The 20,020-nt window shown below is 53.3% G+C and overlaps 1 protein-coding gene across 1 annotated transcript in view; it reads left to right on the top strand.

Annotated features, from left to right (window-relative positions):
• Positions 1–15,907: 15,907 nt before the first annotated feature.
• LOC147669886 (uncharacterized) overlaps positions 15,908–20,020 on the top strand; it is a 69,810-nt gene continuing 65,697 nt past the window's right edge. Inside the window, exon 1 of the mRNA XM_086948175.1 lies at positions 15,908–16,121. Coding sequence (XP_086804301.1) covers positions 16,047–16,121 — 75 coding nt within the window. The 5' untranslated portion in view covers positions 15,908–16,046. The remainder of the gene's footprint in view (positions 16,122–20,020) is intronic.

Here is a 20,020-nt window from a genome sequence, read left to right as displayed (position 1 = left end):
CGCGGCAGGTTTCTGGACCAGGGTCAGCGGACTCGATAATTCTCTCGCCTCGGTGCCCACTCTGATCAGCGATCACACTCGGCAACTCTGGGCATTAGCTTGCCTCATCTTCACTAACGGCCCCACCAGACCGCCGGGGATGCCTGGTCTCACCCTGGAGATACCCATTAAGGGACCATCTCTCAGGGAAGCCAGGAAGGGTTTCGCAGCGGTCGAAGCGCCTTGGGACCCTCCGGGTAAGTAGTGCGCTATATAAATGCCTATACATTTACATACATACATTTACATTTACTCCAAGGGGCCCACCACCACCGACCCACAAGCCGTCACCGCCGGGCCAGGCCGCAGGATACATCCCCCTACAGGATCAATTCATGGCAATTATTGTATGTCTGGTCGTTGCTACCTGCGGACACCTCTGCTCATGTGGGCCTGCCCTGTGGCTCACCAGTGTCCCCAATCCAAATGAGGAGAAGTTCCAGGGCACGGTGGGAGAGGTGCCGGATGTTGTGCCCCCAGTCCAAATATCTCGCCCCCCCCTCGAGCACCACCAGGAACCGCCGCCCAGGTGTAGTAGAGGGTGGGGGGGGGAAATCGTATCGCCAGGGGAGGAGGGGGGCTCTCCACCGCTGCACAGATCGGCCGCTACCGCCAGTCCACCGCGACCTCGCAGCGGCCCGCCCAGCCCCCGATCCTGCTCTGCACACAGCCGGCGCTGCGGCGTGGGGGCCCCAAGCAGCCGACCTGCCGGCCTCCTCACCGGTCAATCCCAGGGCACCTTCACTCCAACGGCCTCCGGAGTCCCGATAGTCAGGGACCGGCCACTGCTCCAGCGTCACGCCGGCTACGCCTCACTTCCGGTCCGCCTCTGCAAGTCGAGAGCCCCGGCTCCACTCGTGGCAGCAGGCCGCACGGCTCCGGGGCCTGAGTCTCCGCTCGGCAGTCCGCCACAGCCCCCAAACGATCGCCGAGGCTCCACAGCGAGGTCCGACAGTCAGATTCGTCGGCTTTGGGCTCCTCGGGGTGAGGGAAACGAGGGTTAAATGCAGGATATTGGATCGGCGGGACGGAGCTCACTTAAGCTGCGTCCGCCATGATCGCCGCCTTGGCCACGCCCCCCGACATCAATATTTTTAACATCACGGAACCAGAAGATAGCCCTCTTGGGTTGGCCAAGTGTTATAGCGTGTGATAGTTGAATAGAGAATGGGATGAGGAGGTGGTCAGACCAGTCAACGTGAATAGGGGTAGTGATGGAAAGCATGCCTGCTTTAGAAATAACACGGTCCAGGATTGAGCCCTTAGAGTGTGTTGATTCTGTGCAGTGTTGGATGAGATCGTTGACAGAGAGGAAGGTGAACAGGGAGTTTGCGGAGGAGTCTTGCGGTGAGCCCCAGTGGAGTTTAAAGTCACCCACGAAGGTCTGATTGTCACTTTGAGAGTACTGGTCACTGATGAAGTCAGTGAGTTCCTTAAGTTGAAGAGAGTTTCTAAAGATGACTGCAACACCTCCCCCCGTGTCAGTTCTGTCATTCCTAAGTATAGAATAGCCTGTAGGTAATAGGAGATCAAACATAGAATGCGAGGTATCTTTGAACCAGGTCTCTGTGTGGAAGAGCATGTCAATATTGTGGTGGGTGATGGTTACTGTGATTTCAAGTTTGTGTTTTACTGCAGATCTGCAGTTGTGGAGCAGACAGCGCAGCTCTCTCAGGACTGTTTTGGTGACAGGGGCACTTGGGCTCTGAAGGGTGATCGAGATGTTGTGCTTATGTGGGGGTGCTCTGGAGGGTTTAGGTGGATGCTTGGTTCTGACAGAGGAGATGGTTGGAATAGTGTAGATAGTAGGGTTGCTAGGGTATGCAGGTTGAGGAAGGGCGGCGTTCAAAGGCTTGTGCGAGTTAAGAAGGTTTGCAGACTGATTGAGCTTGGCTAAATTGAGATGAGGGGGCGAGGTGCAACTCGTGGGAAATGGGAAGGAGAGGGGGTGCAAGGAAAGGTGGAAATCTTAGAGCTTAGGTTTAAAGTATTTTATTAAGGTATAAAAAACATGGGGAAGGGAATAGGAGGTCAAGCGAACATACAGTACAAAAAGCGAGATGTTGCATCGGTTCAGAAGGAAAGTAGGGAGACAGGGAGCCCCAGAGGGTAACAAGGCATAAGTCTTAAGGCAATAAGGTATCGTGAACGACCCCCCAGGAGACCCCCATTCCCTTAGCAAGGCCGAGCTGAAATAGCGTCCCGCAACACAGTAAAAGAAAACACACCATCCCTCCAGCCCCCCAACCCCGGAAAATTAGGAGAAAGAGAAGCAAAGGAAGAAAAGAAAGAAAACAATACCCCAACATCCCCGTCCGAAGGTCAGCATTAGAAGCATATAACCCCGCCCCCCACCCCCAGCCCCAAACCCCTGATCCCGCACATTCACTCCGCTGGAGCCGCCGGCGGCGTCAGCCTAAGAAGTCGCAGGTACCGTGGGCATGTAAGCTCGCGAAATTCCGTGGACAGCAGTGCCAAAAAGGGGTGCCAGAGTTCTTCAAACTGGTCAACATTCCCAGCCACCGTCAGCGACATCTTCTCCATGCCCAGTACCTGCCAGAGCCTGTGTAACCAACCAGTGATAGAGAGGGCAGTGGGGGTACGCCAGAGTATCAGGATGTTTTGAACCGCGGAGCCCAGCGCAATCGCAATCTGCCTACCCCTGCGGGACTTCAGCGGGTACATCAGGTCATTGGGGAGGCCTAGCAAGACATACGCAGGGAAGCGCGGGAGCTCAATCTCAAAATGCCTGTCCACCTCATCCAAGACCTCTTTCCAATAGGCCGACAGCACCGGACACCCCCAGAGAATGTGCGTGAGGGTACCCTCCTGTCCGCAGCCGCGCCAGCAACCTTTATCGACGATTTTGCGCATCTCGTAGAGCCGCTCCGGGGTGTAATACCAATAGGTGGACACCTTGGTAAAGGTCTCCGTCAGCCCAGTGTGGTACGCAGAGTGCCTCGCCCGATACGCAATCCTGTCCCACTCTTTGTGGCTCAAGGTCCTGCCCAATTCCCTGTGCCAGCGCTCCCTCCCTGGGTTATGGTAATGAAACGGCGGGGGTTGGAGAAACTTGTACAAGTCGGTGATAAGCTTGGCATCCGAGGTCCGGGTCACCAGCCATCGCTCATAGGGCGTAATCGAGCGGGCAGCGACGTCGCGCACTGGGGGCTGTAGAGCCCAGTGGCGGACTTGCATATAACGCAGTCTGTCCCCCTCCGTCAGGCCAAACTCCTGTCGGAGCTGCTGGAAGGGGAGTACGCCCTCCGGCCCGTAGATCTGGAAAAGCGCCCTGCAACCCGCGCTCACCCAGTGGGAAAAGGCTCCCGGTTCCAGGCCCGGAGTGAAGTCTGGATTGCCAGCAATGGGAGTGAACGGCGATGGAAAAGTGGTGAGCTCGCGAAGCTCGCACACCGCGTCCCACGCTTTCAGCGGAACCCGGGTGATGAAAGAGGCGTAGAGGTTCGGCGGGCGGTGAGTGCGCCGCAGGAACGGGACTTCCTGGAGTGTGCGGCCCGCAACTGCCTGGTCCTGAAAGAGCCAGTGCTTGTCCGATTCCCACCGGCTCCACTCCACCAGATACCGAAGTTGTGCCGCCTGGAAGTACTTCCGGAGGTCCGGGACCCCGAGACCCCCCGCCTCCGGGGCAAGCATGGAGAGGACCCGCTTCATCCGAGGCTTACGGCCCTGCCACACAAAGCGGGAGATGTCTGCCTGCGCCTGTCGTATCCAACCTACAGGGGGCTGGAGAGGTAGGGCTCGAAAAAGATACAGGAGCTGAGGCAGTATCGTCATCTTCACCGCTGCAATACGGCCCAGCCACGCGAGCAGGCCCTTGTTCCATCGGCCGAGTTCCTCTTTGATCTTTTTGCCCAGAGAGGAATAGTTAGCAGCGACCATTGCAGGCAGGGAAGGTGCAAGCAAAATCCCCAGGTAAGGCACCGTGGAGGAGGACCATTGCAGAGGAAAAAGACGCTGGAGGTCCCGCCTGGTGTCAACAGAGAGGGACACGTCCAGGGCGGCCGACTTAGACATATTCATTTTGAAGCCTGCCACGCGGGCAAAGAAATTCAGTTCCTGGACGCAGGCAGGGAGCGACCGCCTAGGGTCAACTAGGGTCAGCAAGACATCGTCCGCATACAGGCTGACAGTATGCGTGTATTGCCCCATCTTCACTCCGATGGCGTCCGGGTTATCACGAATCCTCTGGGCAAACGGTTCCATATAGAGGGCAAACAGGAGCGGTGAAAGGGGGCAACCCTGTCTCGTGCCACGCTCAATGGCAAAGCTGCCTGAGCTGTGTCCGTTGACACGCACCGATGCTGACGGTCTCTTATAGCAATTAAAGATCATAGTGCGGAACTTCTCGCCGATCCCCAGTTTCCCGAGAACCAGCTCGAGGTACGGCCAATGAACCCTATCAAAGGCCTTCTCCGCGTCTACCGATAGCAGCATCCGCTCCCCCGGGACGCGTGAGGCCTTTTCCAGCACGTGCGTCACCCTCTTGGTGTTGTCGACCGTCTGCCTACCGGGTACAAAGCCGGCCTGGTCCGCCTCCACCAAACCTGGTAGATGTAGACCCAGTCTGGCCGCCAAGATCCCCGTGTACAGCTTGAGGTCCACATTTAGAAGCGAGATGGGCCGATACGAACCGCATAGAGTTCGGTCTTTTCCCGGTTTCGGGATAACCGACACGGTCGCCGAAAGAAGGTCCGGCGGGATGGCTCTCGGTTCGGAGAAGGAGTTGAATAAGCGAGCCAGGAGAGGCGCGACAGTGGGACAGAAGGTCTTGTAAAACAAGGCCGTATAGCCATCCGGGCCCGGGGCCTTGCCGTGTTTCATCCGTGCAATAGCGGAGATGACTTCCTCCACGTGAATATCCCTCTCCAGGTGGGTCGCCTGGGCGGGATCCAAGGCCGGGAGGGTTACTGATTCCAGATAGGCCTCAGCCTCTCCCGGTGGGGAGGGCTCTGCAGTGTACAGCGCCTCGTAAAAGGCACGGAAGGAGTCCGCCACCTCCGCGTCGCCGGAGACCGGGCCCCCCTCTGCTCCCACCAGCTCCTTCACGACGTTGCGTTGCTGCACAGCCCTGAGCCGGTGGGCCAGGAGCTTACCGCACCTATCTCCGCCGGTGTAAAAGGCATGTTTCAGGCGCAACGCCGCATACTCCGCCCGGTCCAGGTCCACCGCAGAGAGAAGTTTCCGAGCCGCCTTCAGCTGCCTCCAAACACGAGGCGCCCCCGTCCGGCGGTGAACCTGCTCAAGTTCCCTGACCTGCGCCGTTAATTCCTCCCTCTTGCGTTGACGCTCCTTGTTCTCCGCCGAGGAGATGGAGATAAACTCCCCTCTGATGACCGCTTTCAAAGCGGCCCACTGCGTTGCCAGGGACGTGTCGGGGTTGCTGTTGTGGATCAGGTACTCTTGAATGACCTCCTCCACTCGCTTCACCACCGATTTCTTATGGAGAAGCGTGTCCCGAAGCCGCCACATCCCTCTGGAGGGGGGGGCCGCCGGCCAAGCAAAAACTCCAGAAACCGGCGCATGGTCGGACAGGGACAAAACCCCGATGTCAGCCGCCGTGGCGGCTAAGCGGAGCGGTCCACTCACCAAGAGGTAATCCAACCGCGAGTAAGTGCGGTGTGCGTGGGAGAAATATGAGTAGTCCCTATCGGCGGGGTGCATGATGCGCCAAAGGTCATGCAGATCCATCTCTGCGATCTGGTCCTGTACCACTCTAGAAGGCTCCCCCGTCTGCGGAAAGCGCTGGGCCGACCTATCCAAGGTGGAGTCGAAGACCATGTTCAGGTCTCCCCCCAAGATGACGTGGCGGTCAGGCGAGGCAGTAACGTCTACCAACACAGATTCCAGGAAGCGATCCTGGTGGTCATTTGGGCTGTATACGGAACCAACCGTAAAGGCAACACCACCCAGACGCATGCGATACACTAGGAGCCTCCCCTTCTGCTCGGCATGTTTATACAGCACCTCACCTCGGAAGGAGCTGGCTAGAAGAATGGCCACCCCTGCAGTCTTAGTCGCAGCCGAGGAAAAGAGTTGCGTGGGGAACTTGGCAGAGTGCAGCCTATGGCAATCTTGAGAGAGTAAATGGGTTTCCTGCAGGAGGCAGATATCCGCCTGCAACCCTTCTAGCAGGGAAAGAATCGCCCTACGCTTCACAGGGTTGTTCAGACCCTTAACATTAAGGGTCACTACTTTCAGGGGCGGCATCACTCCCAGGGAAGCAAAGCGCTGTGCAGCAAGCTCGGGATCAGCGGAAGGGGTGCGCGGGGCAGGGGCGCAGGGAAGGCCAGAATCGGCTCCGCATGTGTTCGGACAGTATCGGACGGGACCCCCCCAACACCAAACCAACTTTGAAACCCCCCCCAGAACCAACCCATGGCAACCAGCCAAAACCAAAAACAAGAAAAAACACCCCATAGTCTCAGTCTAGCCCAAATGGGCGAGTCTGCAGAAAACAGTCAAGTGGACGTCCAGCCACACACCTCCAACCTCTCCCCCCCAACCCCCAGCCCCAACCCAGCATCGAAGAAGCTAAGAGTCTCTCCCCCCGGAGAAGAGTTAGGCCGTCTGGGCCACGCCATTAGATTCAGGCGAGTTCCTGGCCGCAGTCCTCAGGGCCTCCGCCATATCCGCCCTGATGGTAGGGGAGTCAGGGCGACTCGCTGTTGCTGACGATTGGCGCCTCCTCGATCTCCGCCGGCCCCGCCGCTCGGGGCGCCTCCATGCGGGTGTCGCCCCTTCTTCCTCTGTAGCTGTGAGTCCCAGCACCCCACAGACATCTTGTAAGGAGCGCAGCTGGTGCAGCACCCCATTCCATCGGAAAATAAGACGGAAGGGGTGACCCCAGGAGTAGGCCGTCTCATGCTCTCGCAGAAAGTCCGTAGCGATGCGGAAAGACCTGCGCTTCTGCAGTGTGATGGCGGACAGGTCTTGATAGAGCGCCACGGGTCGATCTCGGAAGGACAGCGGCTGCTTCCTGCGGGCCTCTGTCATAATGCGCTCCTTTAGGGGGAAATCCGGCAGGAATGCCAGGATATCAGGCGGGGGTGCCGATGATTGGCGCTGGCGGCCCACCCTGTGTGCTCTGTCTATGCGGATCGGGAAGTCCGCACCTTCTCCCAAGATGTCGCGGAACAGGTCCTGCAAATAGGCCACTAGGTCCGCACCCTCATCCGCGGACGGAACGCCCCGCACCCGGATGTTATTCCGCCTGGATCTGTTCTCGAGGTCCTCCGAGTGGGCCTGGAGCTCGACACACTGCTCCCGTAGGCGGAGGACGTCCTGCTGGAGATGAACTATCTCCTCGTCGCGGCGCTGGGCCGCCGTTTCCACCGTGTCGACTCGTTCGCCCAGGCCTTCGATTTCTCTACGCACTTCACGGACCTCTCCCGCCACCTCGGTCTTGAGAGTCTGAAATTCCTCCTTGAGGGAGCTGAATAAGTCCTCCATGAAGGACCTCGTGACCGGTGGTTTGCCCCCGGTGGCGTCCGTTGAGGCCCGGGAGGACCCCGGGGACGGCTGCGCCCTGTCGCGTAGTTGCTGGGCCCTGCCGAGCATTTCCGGCAAAGTGCGATCTCCCCGTGCAGCGCCTCGTCTTCCGGCCATCCTGGCCTCCGCGGTGGTCGAAGCCTAGAGCCGGCCGTTGTAGACGCACCCAGGGGCTCGTGGGCACCAGATGCGAAGCCCCCGCCGAGGACAAGGGTAGTGCGTCGCAGGCGACAAAATGGCGGCCCGGGTCAGGGCGAGACGACCACCGGGCCAGGCAGGGTGGTCAGCAATGTCCAGGTCGGAAGCCCTCAGCAGTGTGCCCCCAGGGATGACATCAGATGTGTAGGTACCAGGAGAAACCAAGGCGTCCGCATAACCAGGGCGCGGGCGAGGGTCACCAGCATTAGTTCCGCAAAGACAAGATGGCGGGAGGGCGGAACCCAGGATGCCAGCCCAGGCCAGCCAGTCCATGGGCGACCCTCAAATGGCAACGGGTCGGGGAAGTGCGAGCCCCACGTCTCCCGGTACCATCGGCCAATACGCCCGGCCCGGGCTCCGCTCAGACTTCACCGTTCCACTCCTCCAGGCACGGGGTCCGCAAGGCGTCACACTCCGATACCCATGGAGGGGGGTAGATCGTCGTCGCAGGGCAGGGGTCTGTCGACTAGCGATGGTCCCGGCCACCAGGGCGCCGGCCAGGAAGCCTCCACACTCCGCGAAATCCGTCTAGTCCGTCTCCCGGGATCTCCAGCTTTCAGCACTCGACTCCGCCGAGGCGCGCGGACAGCGCCGCAGTATGCTCCGCCTCCAGGCCCTTCTCCTCGGGGCGACCCAGGCTCCCTTCCCCGGGTCGATCGTTGAACAAACTTTTAGGGGACTACCCCCGGGGCAACAGAGGTCAAGATGGTATCAAAACGTGCCCCAGGAACTCCGGCACAGTTCTCTTGCCCGCAGTGCGACCGCGGGGGGAGAGAAGCGCAGGAATCGGGGCTCGAGCTGAGCCGGGCCGGAGGAGCTACGGGAGGAAGCGTCCGCTCACCCCGCCATCTTGGCCACGCCCCCAATCTTAGAGCTTAGAAGTGAAATTGCAGCTGTAAGCTGGGAGATGGAGGTGATAAGAGAACCTAGCTTATTTTCCAGCGAGAGTAATGCAGAGCAGGGAAGGTTGGGTCGATCGATTGAAACAGGTGGGGGTGGAATTGGTGGTGGAAGGCAGGGAGAGGTGGGGGATAGGAGGTAATTTGGGTTGTAAGGTTCAAAAGTGGGGAAAGGTGGAGGTTGAGAGCAGGAGTTAATGAGTCGGAGGTTAAGGGAGAGTTGCCTTTGTTGGTGTTGCAAGAAGGAGAGGAATTAGGGATAACTTTATGGGGAGAAGGGTGCGGAACACAGCGATAGGGAAAAAGGAGAGGGGGGTGTTGGACCTAGGGAACACCCAAGTCACATAGGGTAGCTTGGCACTAAGTGGGCAGGCCTAACTCCAGAGCACATGTGTTAAACTTGCGTCACACCCTTCAGTAATCAAATGTCCATCCACTCAAAAATGACACCACACCAATTCTAGGAAAATACGGATTGCTTTATAAAATCATCTTTAGCAGTTTCTTTTTACTTTAAGCACAACCTTTCTGTAATATAGTACAATTCACTGTTATCACTTTCGGGGCTAATCCCAATTTCACAAAGCAGCATTAATACTTTTAGACACACTTTCGGGGCAAAAGTTCTGGGGTAATTCTTACAACCAGAGCACTAAATACAGTTACTACAGCTTCAACACAGGTACACAGATTCGTTTTACTCCTCTGTGTGACAAGTTTATATTTTACTCACTAGGCTCCGAGGCGATTACAAGCAGAGGATTACAGGTTCTCAGGGACAATTCACTAACAGGCCCCTAGAATCAAGGCTCACGCAGCTGGCTATCTGGATAAAGACAGATAGTTGAAGTTACGGTAATTAGATGACCATTTACGTTTTACTTCAAGCACAAGGTAGCATTTGTCTCTCACAAAACCATTCTCAGGCCCTGGGTGCTTCGTTTTCAAGGTGACACCCTTTTCATCTATTTCCCTTGTATTTCCAATACAGCCCTCAGACCTTGACTTTCAGGTCCAGTACATTAAATCAGTCAGAAACCCCTCCGTTTTCTAGGCGCGCTGTCTTGCAGTAAGTTTTACTGATGTTCTGGGCCACGCGCTTCAGTAACGCTGTCCTTGGCGCCGATAGCTAGAGGGATCCTCCCACCCAGTCACTCGGTTCTAGAGGAACTCCCCAGGTGAGGCAGACTCCCACGCCACTACTTCTGGACTGAAGCAGGCCCCTTTTTACTCCGGGAGCTCTGCTCCTCCCTCCCGATCTTATTGGGTCTCTGTTATGCCGGTTCCAGCCTGTTTGCTGGGTAACACCTGTTCCGCTGGGCACCCACCGCTCTGTGGAGGATCCGGTCCCAGCGCTGCCGGCTCTCACGCAGCTGACTGGGCCAGGGCTGTGGCGTCTCTCTCTCTCTGCGTGCCTCACGTCTTCGGGACACGCCCCACGCCTTAGCCGTCAGAGGCGGAGGAGGAGGAGGCTTCTTGGGTTGGTCTTGGGCGTCTTCCCACCCCCCTTCTTCCGGGTTCCTGCACTGCCGTTCCGCCGCAAAGTTGAACTCCAAACCCGCCGCTCAGCTGGTCCGCACCAGGCGCTCCTTTTCAGCTCTCCTCACCAGAGACCCCCAACTTGGGGCAGACGACTGGCAACAGGCGGTCCCTACTCCGGTCCGACGAGGTAGGATTACTGCTCTCTGCTGTCGCCCGACAGCGGGGACCCTTGAGACACGGGACAATGGCTAAGTCCTGCACCCTCCAGCAGCTGTCCAGGCTGGTCTTCCGAGGTGAGGGAAGGCGGACGGCTAAGCTAACCGCGTTTCCTCTGAGTGCCTTATTTGCTACAATCCCAGGGGGGCGGGGGTGTTCTACCACTCCTCAGCTGGTGACTTGGCAAGATCAGAAAGCTGGTGATAACCCGTGCTGATAGGGCTCAGTCAGTAGGCGGGGGTACGTCAACCGGGTAGGGTAGCTAACCTAAGAGACAGGCTGCCCCTCCCTCAGTGAGCCTTCCTTCCCACGCTAAAGCTTTGCTCCTGACCAGTCTCCACCCAAGCTCTCTCTGGTCACTCTATTTCCACACCTAAAATGGCCGTCCTAGTGCTGGCCTTTTTATAGGCTGGTTCTGGCTACCAGAACCCTCCAGAAGGTTCTAGTACCTTCTTAGTGTAACCCTATGGTCCCTTCCCTATAGGTGACAGTTATGGCAGTTAATGGCGACCATTTTGTGGCTCTTACAAATCTAGTCAGAAGAGGCACCCAGGCCTCAGGGAAAAGGACTACGAGGGTCAAAGCGCATCTAACCCCTAGCCAACACCGCAAAAATTCAGTGGACATAGAAATTAAGGAATTTAAGGGGCATAAAGGGGACAAAAACAAATAAATAAATAGGAGGGACTACGCAAAGGGCAGACAGGTCTAACAGGGGGACTGTGTGGAGTCATGGGAATGAAGGCGGTTTGGGAAGAAAAGAGGTGAGGTGGTTGTGGAGGGCATGTCAGGTAGGAGAGGAGGCTGTGAGGGAACGGGCATCTGGCAGAGTGGGGGGGGGTTGAGAGAAAGGGAAGTTGGGGAAAGGAAGTGGTACTGTTTGGACCTGAGGGAGGGAAATGGACAGGGTTACCAGGGGGGGAAAGGGAGTAGCATAGTGTGGTAAAGGAAGATGATGAGTCCAACACTGTAAGTAGTTAAATCCTTTAATGTAGATTCCTTCTAGGACAGTTGATAGTAGAAGATAAGAAGTAAAGATATAACCCCACCAGGAGCCAGCTCTAAGCAGCTCAGCCTGAGTAGATCAACTGACGTTATGAGCCAGAGAGTCACCCCAGGCATTCTATGATGTCATGAACATTCTAATCAGTAGAGCACCACATAGAAGTAGTTTACTACACATCCTCTCTCCTTACAGAATGACAGAAGAAAGAAGAAAAACATAGACAAAGATACTTCAAGTGTGACATTTGCATATAAGTACAAAAATGAAGTACACAAATAAATAATGTACAACAAGTACTGCATGAGGTACGATTAGCATGAACAGAAATACTATAATCATAAGTATGAGAAGAAATACAATAACATGCTAAATTTTAGATGGAAAGAAACCACTAAATGCTACTATATGCCACATCCCCTTCCCTTAGAGTAAAAGCATGGCATAGATGAATAAAGACCAGAGTAGCAAAGAAAGATGGTCACGCTCACAACTGGGTACACCAGAGAGAAAACCCCTTGAAAAAACAAAGGCGAGCGTAGACACAGACCCTTTACAAGCTCCCCTAACAAAACAATCTGACAGAGAAAAATAAAAACTCCTCACCCAAAGTCCCACCGACAAGAAACCCCAGGCCACGAATCTCAGGCAGGTAGACTTTGACGGAAGCAGAGTGTCAAAAAGCAACAATGTTAAACAATCTCCACCAAAAATATGGAACAACACAGGGTACTAATCCTTAAAAATCACAACCTCCCCTATGTAGGGTACACCGCAGGAAAGTCAACCTGGGAACTGAAATAGGGCATTGACTACCCACAAATAAACAACCTCCCCTCAAAAGGGTACACCGCAGGGTAGTGAACCTGGGAACTGAAATGGGGCATTGACTAACCTCAAATCCACAACCTCCCCTAAGTAGGGTACACCGCAGGGAAGTGAACCTGGGAACTGAAATGGGGCATTGACTACCCTCAAATCCACAACCTCCCCAAAGTAGGGTACACCGCATGGTAGTGAACCTTGGAACTGAAAAGGGGCATTGACTACCCTCATATCCACAACCTCCCCTAAGTAGGGTACACCGCAGGGTAGTGAACCTGGGAACAGAAATGGGCATTGACTACCCACAAAAACACAACCTCACCAAATAAGAGTACAACATAGGATACTCATACCTGAAACTCAAAACTACAACATCCCCTAGATAGGGTACACCATAAGGCTCTACATGACCCTAGGACACAGACCCTTAAAACAACACCTCGTCTAAAAACAGTTTCACTAACCACCCTCACAAGTGTCAACAACAAAAACAAAGTGCCCCACGCCAAACTCACAAACGAAATGAAAGCAGGCATAACAGTGAAAATGTAAAGCTCCCCACATCAAGCTCACAAACGAAATGAAAGCAGGCATGGTAATAACAGTGAAAATGTAAAGCTCCCCACACCAAGCTCACGAACGAAATGAAAGCAGGTATTGTAATAAAAGTGAAAACATAAGGCTCCTCTCAAACTTCCTCTCAATCGGTGCCGCCACCCCTTACACACAAAACGAAATAAAAAGTAGGCATTGCAGACAGATATAAACCTTCCTCCCCAAACCCACACAAGACTTCACGCCGTTGCCATCGGACAATAAAGAAATGGAGTTCCTTCCATGAGCAAATGGTGAGCAGCGCTTTAAGAACGAAGAGACATAAGATTCAAAAGATCCTCCTGGATCTCGGATCAGTTCACGAGTCGAAAGTTTGTTACCTCACCATCACGTGCTGTAGTTGACCTGCCGCACCAGCGATTAACTCTTGGAGATTGCCATGTAGTGAAACAGCTGATCGGAAACGAGCCGGGAATAAATGTCCACGAAACTTTATTGACAACAACATTGGCAAGGACCGTAAAATTCAACACAAGATGGCGGCACGTAACCCTGACGTTGTGCAGGATGGCTCTCTGCTGAAGCGTGCACCAAAGTGTCCACAGCAGTAAAGAACTGGCAGAGAGGACAGACGTCACAGAAGAACGATTGGAAGAATTCATGAAGAGGTAAGGCTGCGCGTGGCGCGTGAATGCGCGTGGTGAATGATCGTGGGCTGTTTGAAAGCCAGCGGTTAAACAGCCAAATAGCAGAGGAAACATGTTTAATGTTCAACTGAGAAAATTAAAGAAAATCACACACCACGAAAGCGCAGCTTCAGTCCCAACATCCACATGCGTGCGCATTAACTTGCCAAAGGTGCCACCCGCAATACAACAAGACACTGCGACAGCGTGCAAATTACCCCAAGACACTGAACAGCACTTTACCAATTGTGTACAAGAGCTTGCCAACATTACCGTCTAACTGCTCTCTCCAGAGTGCTTTTCAACGCTGAAAACACTCCTTAAAAGGTGCCAAATTCGACCTACATGCCAATGAACAGCGTCTGACTTGGAGAGTGTACAAAACCGGGAAATTCGAAGAGTGCTGAAGCGTCGCTGAGTGCTGAAGCGTGGCTGATGAAGCTTGTTCTCTGTAGGAGACTTGCAGACAGTGGGAGAATGCCTCACAAGGAAACGCCGGTTTCAACACACAGGAAGGGTAGACAGAGTTTGTGGAAAAGTCTCTTTAGGCACAGACGATTGATCACTGTAATAGACACTTTCTTCAGAAGACTTGCTGATGGGCTAAGACAATTTCCACACAGGTTGAAGTATGTTGCATTAACCCTCACAACATTCACCTGATGACAGCAGAATCTTGGATAATGGAACCACAAACGCCCTAGATGCAGGCTGTCCAGGTAGAAAGGGACACTGGTGGGGTTAACCAGGGCGTTACCTTTAAGTTTCTTTAAGTTTCAAGACAAGTTGCTTCTTTGGTTCTTATGGTTCTTTGGATCCTTAGGTAGCCTTTCTTCTCAGTACTCACGTAGGTTCATCCAGTTTAAAAATCGTCGCCAAGTTGTGGTAAAGGAAGATGATGAGTCCAACACTGTAAGTAGTTAAATCCTTTAATGTAGATTCCTTCTAGGACAGTTGATAGTAGAAGATAAGAAGTAAAGATATAACCCCACCAGGAGCCAGCTCTACGCAGCTCAGCCTGAGTAGATCAACTGACGTTATGAGCCAGAGAGTCACCCCAGGCATTCTATGATGTCATGAACATTCTAATCAGTAGAGCACCACAGAGAAGTAGTTTACTACACATAGCATTGCTGGAGGAGTGGGAGGGAGGAGAGAGATGCAGTGGGATTGAGGTGAAATCCGGGTGAATAACGAGGGGAGGGGGAGGTGGACAGGAGGTATGGAAGAGGGGATAAGGGGAGCGTAGGGAAAGTTCACTGGGGGAGAAGGTTGGAGGAGAGGTGGACTAAAAAGGGGGTGACTGGAAGGAAAATGGGGGAAGAGAAGAGATTGGAGTACCAGGATGATGCAGATTGGATGAGGAGCGCATTAGCTAGCGGTGAGGCTGAAGTGAAGTGGGAGGGGGCATATTGTGAGGGGGGGGGAATAGGAGAGGAGGTCACTGGGAAGGGGGCGGGAAGAGGGCCGACCTGTGATTCTTGAGAGTGCAGCCAATTGGAGTGTAGGGGGTCAAGGGAGGAGAGAGGGAGTAATGGGCGGAGCTAGAAGGAGAATCGGGGGAAAGCCCGGTCGCAGAGGAGGGGAGTAGGGAGGGGAAGGGGTGGTCAAAGAGCGAAAGGTGTCATTGCCTTGGATCATGACAGTACCGTTGTTATAGAGTGAGATAGTGAGGTAACCGTTGAAACGCGTGGAGGGGGAGATTTTTAGCTGTTTCCCATGAGGGATAGAGGAGGAGGTGACGTTAAGGGAATTGTATAAGCTGTTGGACCAAGAGGAGGTGTCGTGAGTGCAGAAAAGGATACTACAGATGAGTGCCCGGCACGTACCGAAATAATAAGGTTTTGCAAAAACCATTAAAAAAATAACCAAGAGTTTCCATTAGACTAGACTTATTGGTTTTGCCAGTGCTTGTTTTTATTCTTCAGTTGAGCTATATCAAATATCGAAACAAGGGCGCAGTGAGAGAGGCTACAGACCATTCCAAAATGGCCGCAGGAGGAGTCCAACACAGGGAGTTGGATAGAAGCCTTTTTTTTCTGCCCGTTTCCAGATAGCCGGTCGCCACCTTGATTGGTCCCAAATGGACCGGAGGTATTCACATTGAGTTGTTTCCCGGAATATTCTTGTATGTCTCAGTGTGCAAAGGAGATGCACACGGAGCTGACAACGCGTAGCTGCTAGTGGATTATTAACCAACTGGTCTCATATTGTCATTATCTTAATGGTATTCAACATAAATAACTACTGTAGCTCAATCTTTGAATCGCCACCACTATATTTGCAACCCAATTCTATCACATGTTTACAGCAGCCGCTCCGCCACCAACAAAGGATTTCTCCCGCCACTCCCTTCCAAGATGGCCGCCACTTTCGCATGTTTTGTGTCTATGACGCCCGCCTTTGACCTTTTCCAGCAATAAGAAATACACGTATGTTTTTTTCATTCTTGCTATCCACTCACCGAGCAGCCTACCCGAAAGAAGCATCTATGGGTTCATAGTTCGTTTTCTCATGCGTTTCTCTCTATTTTGGTTTTGTTGTGACTCTTGACCTCTGACCCCGCCGGCTCCACACGTGTTCGAAGCTGGAGGATCAGCACAAGCAGCAGAGTGCAGTCAGAGCAGAGGAAGCATGAAGACACCAGGCGCCGCCAAGAGGAAGCAGACAGCGGAGGCAGGAGAGCAGGGGGAGAGCGCCGGGGAGCAGGTGAGAAGGGTGTATGTGGAGCGAACCGCAGCTGGGAGAGAGACATGCAATTGGAGAGCAAGGGCAGGAGCCCTCCTGGAGGGGGTGGATGATGCTGATTGTCAGTGAGGGACTTACCTATAGTTGGAGGGTCTTGCCACTGGAGAGTGAGGAAAGGGGGTGCAGGACATTTCATTGGAAGAAGTGAGTAGAATATGCCACTGGAGAGCATGGAAAGGGAGGCAGAGCATTTTCTATGAGGAGTAGATATCCACCATGACTGCCTCAATCCTGATGCAGATTAGAAATTCTTTAGATGCACAGCTTTAAAGAACTCTACATGGAGGAGCAGTCCACCCTTGCTCTTAGAAACCAGCTGAAGTTCCAGTCACACCATAACTATATATCTGCCTTGACACTGTACAACTATAGCGCACAGAAAGGTGTATCTGTGACGTTTCACTATAGAACGAGGAAAGGAAGGGGCAGACTCCTGCTGGACAGTAGAAACCGGGAACATCTCATTAATGAGCAAGGGCATCTTGAAAGCGAGGGAAAGGGCTTGGGCCAGTGGACAGCAAGGAAAGAGGGTGCAGGTCAGTGCAGGGCAGTGATTTCCTAGTAGAAAGAGAACATCACTTGAGAGAATGAAGAGTGTGCCCACTCGACTGTCAAAGGGAAGTGAGGGTCATACCTGTAGAAAGCAAGGGAGGGAAGCGTTTCCTCTGGACAAAAAGGATAGAGGGGTCCAAGGGTAGGCGGCATGACACTGAAGTGTACTGAATGGAAAGTAGATAAGACTACTGCAGAGCAAGGCATGCGAGGGACCAATGGCTAGGGTGAAAGGCAAGATAGGGACATGGCACTAGAAAGCAAGGGACATGGGGGATCATGCGACAAGAAAGCAAGGGAAGTGAAGATCATACCACTAGAAAGCAAGGTATGTGAGGATCATGTCATTAGAAAGCAAGGTATGTGAGGATCATGTCATTAGAAAGCAAGGTATGTGAGGATATGCCACTAGAAAGCAAGGTATGTGAGGATCATGTCATTAGAAAGCAAGGTATGTGAGGACATGCCACTAGAAAGCAAGGTATGTGAGGATCATGCCACTAGGAAGCAAGGTATGTGAGGATCATGCCACTAGAAAGCAAGGGCATTGGGGATCATAGCACTAGAAAGTAGGGGCAGTGGGGATCATGCCACTAGAAAGCAAGGTATGTGAGGATCATGTCATTAGAAAGCAAGGTATGTGAGGATCATGTCATTAGAAAGCAAGGTATGTGAGGATCATGTCATTAGAAAGCAAGGTATTGCGAGGACATGCCACTAGAAAGCAAGGTATTGCAAGGACATGCCACTAGAAAGCAAGGTATGTGAGGACATGCCACTAGAAAGCAAGGTATGTGAGGATCATGCCACCAATCTCCACTGAGGACACCATCCGTCTGATGAACTCCATCCACTCAGGATCCCCCACAGACCCATGCCCTCACCACATCTTCAACAAAGCAGACTCCATCATAGCACCGCACCTCCGAGACGTCATCAACTGCTCCTTCAACTCCGCAACCTTCCCGGAAAGCTGGAAACATGCCGAACTCAGCGCCCTCCTGAAAAAACCCACAGCCGACCCCACTGAACTCAAAAACTACCGCCCTATCTCACTCCTTCCATTCCCGGCCGAAGTCATCGAGAAAGCGGTCAACAACCAGCTCGCCGCCTTCCTCGAAACCAACAAATCCCTCGACTCCTCACAATCCGGCTTCCGAGCCAAGCACAGCACTGAAACCGCCCTTATCGCAGCAACAGACGACATTCGAACTCTACTGGACAATGGAGACACAGTCGCCCTCATTCTCCTCGACCTCTCCGCTGCCTTCGACACGGTCTGTCACAGCACCCTTTTACAACGCCTCAGAAACGTCGGAATCCAAGGAAAAGCACTAGAATGGATCACCTCGTTCCTCACCGGAAGAACCCAGAGAGTCCGCCTTCCACCATTCAAGTCAAAGGCCACTGAAGTCATCTGCGGCGTACCACAAGGATCTTCACTCAGCCCCACCCTCTTCAACGTATACATGAGCCCCCTTGCGGTCATCGCACGCCAACACAACCTCAACATCATCTCCTACGCAGATGACACTCAACTGATCCTATCACTCACCAGAGACCCTAACACTGCCAAAACCAACCTGCATGAAGGAATGAAAGAAGTAGCAGAATGGATGAAGCACAGCCGTCTGAAACTGAACTCAGACAAAACAGAAGTCCTCATCCTAGGCACCTCCCCCTCCGCCTGGGACGACTCTTGGTAGCCAGAGGCCCTTGGAAAAGCACCCATCCCGACGGACCACGCACGGAACCTGGGCGTCATCCTGGATTCCTCACTCTCGATGAACAGACAAGTCAACGCCGCCTCTTCATCTTGCTTCAACATTCTTCGCATGCTCAAAAAAACATTTCGCTGGATCCCCACCGAAACTAGAAAAACAGTCACCCACGCTCTAGTCACGAGCCGACTGGACTACGGAAACACCCTCTACGCCGGTACCACCGCAAAACTCCAGAAAAAAACTCCAACGCATCCAGAACGCTTCAGCCAGGCTCATATTAGACATCCCGCGCAAAGAACACATCTCTGGTCACCTGAGAAACCTCCACTGGCTCCCCGTCAATAAGAGGATTACTTTCCGGCTCCTTACCCACGCACACAAAGCACTCTACGAAACCGGACCTGAATGCCTCAACACATGACTGTCCTTCTACACCCCCCCTCGCCAGCTACGATCCTCCAACCAAGCCCTTGCCACTGTACCTCGAATCAACAAGACCACCATGGGAGGTAGATCCTTCTCCTACCTGGCAGCTAAAACCTGGAACTCACTTCCCACTCACCTTCGCCTTACTCGGAACCACCTAGCATTCAGAAAGCAACTTAAAACGTGGATATTTGACAAGTAATTCCCCATCCTTCTTCAAGCGCCTTGAGACCCTCTGGGTATGTAGCGCGCTATATAAATTTATTGACTTGACTTGACTTGACTAGAAAGCAAGGGCATTGGGGATCATAGCACTAGAAAGTAGGGGCATTGGGGATCATGCCACTAGAAAGTAGGGGCAGTGGGGATCATGTCATTAGAAAGCAAGGTATGTGAGGATCATGCCACTAGAAAGCAGGGTCAGTGGCGATCATGCCACTAGAAAGCAGGGGCAGTGGGGATCATGCCACTAGAAAGCAGGGGAAGTGAGAAACCTAATACTAGAAAGCGAGTAGCATGCAGTTAGACAACAAATTAAGTGAGAGACTCAATTGGAAAGCCAAGGAAGTGAGGGACACACTACTACAGGATAGATAAGGGCATGCTACCGGAGAGCGAGGAAAACCACTGCAGAATAATGGAAAATTGGAAAGACTACTGCTGTGAAAGGAAAGATAAGGATGGGGCATTAGAACAAGGAATAGAAGAGAAATAACCTACAGCTCAGCAAAGGTAGTAGGGGACCTAATACTAGTGGACAAAACAGAAGTTTCTTTCAGTCATGGGCGTGATGTCTGGAAGTGATGGGGTGTGACTACCTGTCGGCTGCACCGCACAGAGCAAGGCAGGGGCTGCTGCCCTTTAGCGGTGGTATTGTTTAAGCACTCTCGAGGCAGAAATTCCGCCCCAAGTACTGTGGTGATACTGTTCGTGCAATGATTCGAGGTAAGAAAGGTGCTCCTTGTCTAGTGCCAGTTCTGTCTGCTCAGTGCTGCTAACATTGACAAGATACAGCCTGGTTAGTGGTGTTACTGTTTGTTCGGTGCTCTATGGCAGGCAGGGTATTACCCGCTGAGCAGTGGTTGCATGGTTCATTCAGTTTTTTCGAGGTAGTTATGCAGCTCCCTGCGTAGTGGTAGTACTGTCTGTTAATTGTCT

This window comes from Lissotriton vulgaris, unplaced genomic scaffold (genome assembly GCF_964263255.1).
Source record: "Lissotriton vulgaris unplaced genomic scaffold, aLisVul1.2 SCAFFOLD_1542, whole genome shotgun sequence".
Classification (NCBI taxonomy): domain Eukaryota; kingdom Metazoa; phylum Chordata; class Amphibia; order Caudata; family Salamandridae; genus Lissotriton; species Lissotriton vulgaris.
Note: the sequence above shows the minus strand (reverse complement) of the source record. Positions and strands in the feature narration are given on the sequence as shown.